The sequence below is a fragment of the Pteropus vampyrus genome, unplaced genomic scaffold, assembly GCF_000151845.1.
Source record: "Pteropus vampyrus isolate Shadow unplaced genomic scaffold, Pvam_2.0 Scaffold2452, whole genome shotgun sequence".
Taxonomy (NCBI): Eukaryota; Metazoa; Chordata; class Mammalia; order Chiroptera; family Pteropodidae; genus Pteropus; species Pteropus vampyrus.
The window spans coordinates 8,560-11,377 of NW_011891233.1; the positions used below are offsets into that span (position 1 = coordinate 8,560).

The 2,818-nt window shown below is 41.6% G+C and overlaps 1 protein-coding gene across 1 annotated transcript; it reads left to right on the top strand.

The window, feature by feature from the left end:
- Positions 1–6: 6 nt before the first annotated feature.
- Positions 7–2,742, top strand: LOC105310344 (transmembrane protein 216-like). Its single transcript, XM_011386536.2, has 3 exons — positions 7–87; positions 1,654–1,855; positions 2,145–2,742. The coding sequence occupies exons 1-3, from the start codon at positions 42–44 to the stop codon at positions 2,158–2,160; spliced, it is 264 nt and encodes an 87-aa protein (XP_011384838.1). The 5' UTR covers positions 7–41; the 3' UTR covers positions 2,161–2,742.
- Positions 2,743–2,818: the final 76 nt, after the last annotated feature.

Here is a 2,818-nt window from a genome sequence, read left to right on the forward strand (position 1 = left end):
TGCTACCGTATCCAACAGCTAATCTTGTACTGGATGTGGTGATGCTCCTCCTTTATCTTGGAATTGAAGTAATTCGACTCTTTTTTGGTGAGTGTTGTCCAGAAAATATTTCCATTCCTTATGAGACAAGCTGGTAACTGTAACTTGATTAACAAGAAGTACATGACCTAGGCTCACAATAAGAGATTGGATCTGGTGACATATCCCATTACTCTTTCTGAAGTTTCAAACTGCTTTATAGTTTGCATCAAGATTTACCTGTCTGTTGCTCTGAAGTGCTAATGGTAGGCAGTAGCGTGAGATATTAGATAATTCCTTCCCAGTTGCCTAACTACTACAGGAATGCCTGGTTCCTTTCACTGGTTTGCTTGGGTGAATAGATTCAGTTGTAACTCCATGTCCAGGGCAGTGCACGCCTGCACAGAGTAGCACTGCAGTCCGCTCCGCTTCTCTGAACAAGGATTTCTTTAGGATAAGTTTTATATCCCCAGAAATACAGAGCAAATCTCCTATGAGTTAGAATATCTCATCACTGAAAACAATGTTAAAACACATTGGGAGGAAAAATGCTTGCAATACATACAACAAAGGACAAAGCAGGCTCACATAAATCACTAAGGAAAAGACCCCTAAGTTTAAAAATTGACAGAGGACACTAATAGGCAATTCACATAAGAGTAATTACAGAGGACCAATAAACCTGACAGAATGCCCAAACTCACTAATAAAAAGTGAGCTGAAACAACAAGGGAACATTTTCACTCATCAGATTGAAAATATTTCCAATACTATTTCCAATAGTATGAGAATAGGTCTGAGGAACAGGTCTCTGTAGTCCCACACTCTTGTGGTTAATATTTACATTCCCAGACTATTTGGGAATTTAAGTTAGTGCATCCTTTTTGCTGATAGTTTCACCATGTAAAATTTATATTCTTAGACCTAACAATTTCACTTCCAAAACTAGCTGAAAAAAACAAATATTTCCAGATATACGCAAAGGTATCAGTGTGAGAATATTTATTGCCACATATTTTGTAACATTAGAACATCAGAGACAACCTAAATATCTATCAAGACAGGATCAATTAAATGACAGTATTAGTTTAATGAAATTGTTCACAGCCATTAAAAAAGAATAAGGTAGTTATATGTGGAAAGATGTCTGACTTATGTTAAATGGGAAAAAGTTGCAAAACAGTATTAGTATGATTTTTTTAAATAATAATTAATAGTACTATGTGAGTATACACACATAAAAAAAATCTGAAACAATATACATCTAATAATAATTATCTCCAGGGCATGAGCATGGGTGGCTCTTTCAGTTTCTATATTTTCTAAAATTATTTTCTGTATATTGGTTGTGAAGTTTTGAATGATTATTATTTTTATAATTGAAAAAAAATTCGCCCCAATAAAGAGTCCATTGTCCCTTGAGTGAGAGCCAGACTGGAAGCAGGATTTTTGACTCCAATTCTAAACTCCAAAGCCTCTAATTTTTAGTACAGTGGGACCCCATTTATAAATCTGCATGTCCTCATTCAGGATCATTTTCTCTGCCTTGCCAGTCCATCACATCCCACTCACCTTTTCTCTGAGGCCAGGGAAAGCAGGCCACTTGGAGGTGACTCCATGGGCTGTGTCTGACAGGTACAAAGGGAAACCTCTGCCAGCGAAAGATGCCACTTGCTATTAGTGTGGCCTTGACCTTCCCATCTGCCATGATGGCCTCCTATTACCTGCTGCTGCAGACCTACGTGCTCCGCCTGGAAGCCATCATGAACGGCATCTTGCTCTTCTTCTGTGGCTTAGAGCTGCTGCTTGAAGTGCTTGCCTTGGCCACTTTCTCCAGGTACCGCTGCTGAGGGACCACTTCCTGTTACCTGAGGGTTGGGTTCCCATCCCATCCAGGGAGGGAGTCATTGTTCTTCTGCAACCTGAAGGGTCTAGAGGACTTTTAAGTGGGAAAGGGGTGTCTGTGGGACTGCCTTTCCCATTCCGGGTAGACAGTTACCACCCAGTTAGGGAAGATATTCTCCTTGTTCTTTGGGGCCAGGAGGCTTGGAATATAGAACAGTTCAGGCCAGCTGCTCTTTTTCACTGGTCTTTTAACATTTTTCTTTCTTTCTTTCTGCCATCAGTATGGACAGGATTTGAAATACAAAAATTTCAGCCAGCAGCCCTCATGGGTTGAGATCACACATGCTTCTGGTACTTTAGCAACACCAGTGAGAAATGGTGGGTCAAGTTGTCCTGGGAAAAGTTGCAGCTTTTCCTCAGCATAGACATTTGGGCAATAAACTGAGCATAAGGCCATGGGCACCGTCTTCTAAACAGGACCGTCAGCCTAAGAGAATCTTCTGCAGTCCAGCATGGGGGGGCGACAAGGCTGTCCGCCTCCTGGCCCTTCTCAGAACCAGTTTCCTGCTGACCTCAAGTTCTCCTCTTTGATCATCGTGGCCAGAGCGTCTTATGTGGACAATGTAGGCTCCTTGGGCTTCCAGCAGGACCTGAGTCACACGTACTCCTTATACGTGCTGTGCCATACCTGTCACGCATGAGGACAGAAAGCCTCAGGTTGGTGTGCTCCAAGTAACGCAAAAGCCTCTTATCCCATTCTTCAGACTGAGCTCCAGAACTTTTTTAGTAGCTCATAGTGTTATTTTTCTACTTTCATCATGAAGCAAACATTTTATAATAAATACATATTTTCCGTTGTGCAGCCTTTTCCTTATGGCACCTGTCCCTAGAAATTCATCCACTCCGAGAGAGGGTAGAGACTATCCCAGGTTTGTTCTCAGGCTGTGCTTAGTGA

Coding starts and splice junctions, on each gene's coding strand:
- LOC105310344 (XM_011386536.2), top strand. CDS start 42: ATGCTCCTCCTTTATCTTGGAATTGAAGTAATTCGACTCTTTTTTG. Junction 88..1,653: donor AGTAATTCGACTCTTTTTTG/GTGAGTGTTGTC, acceptor TGTGTCTGACAG/GTACAAAGGGAAACCTCTGC.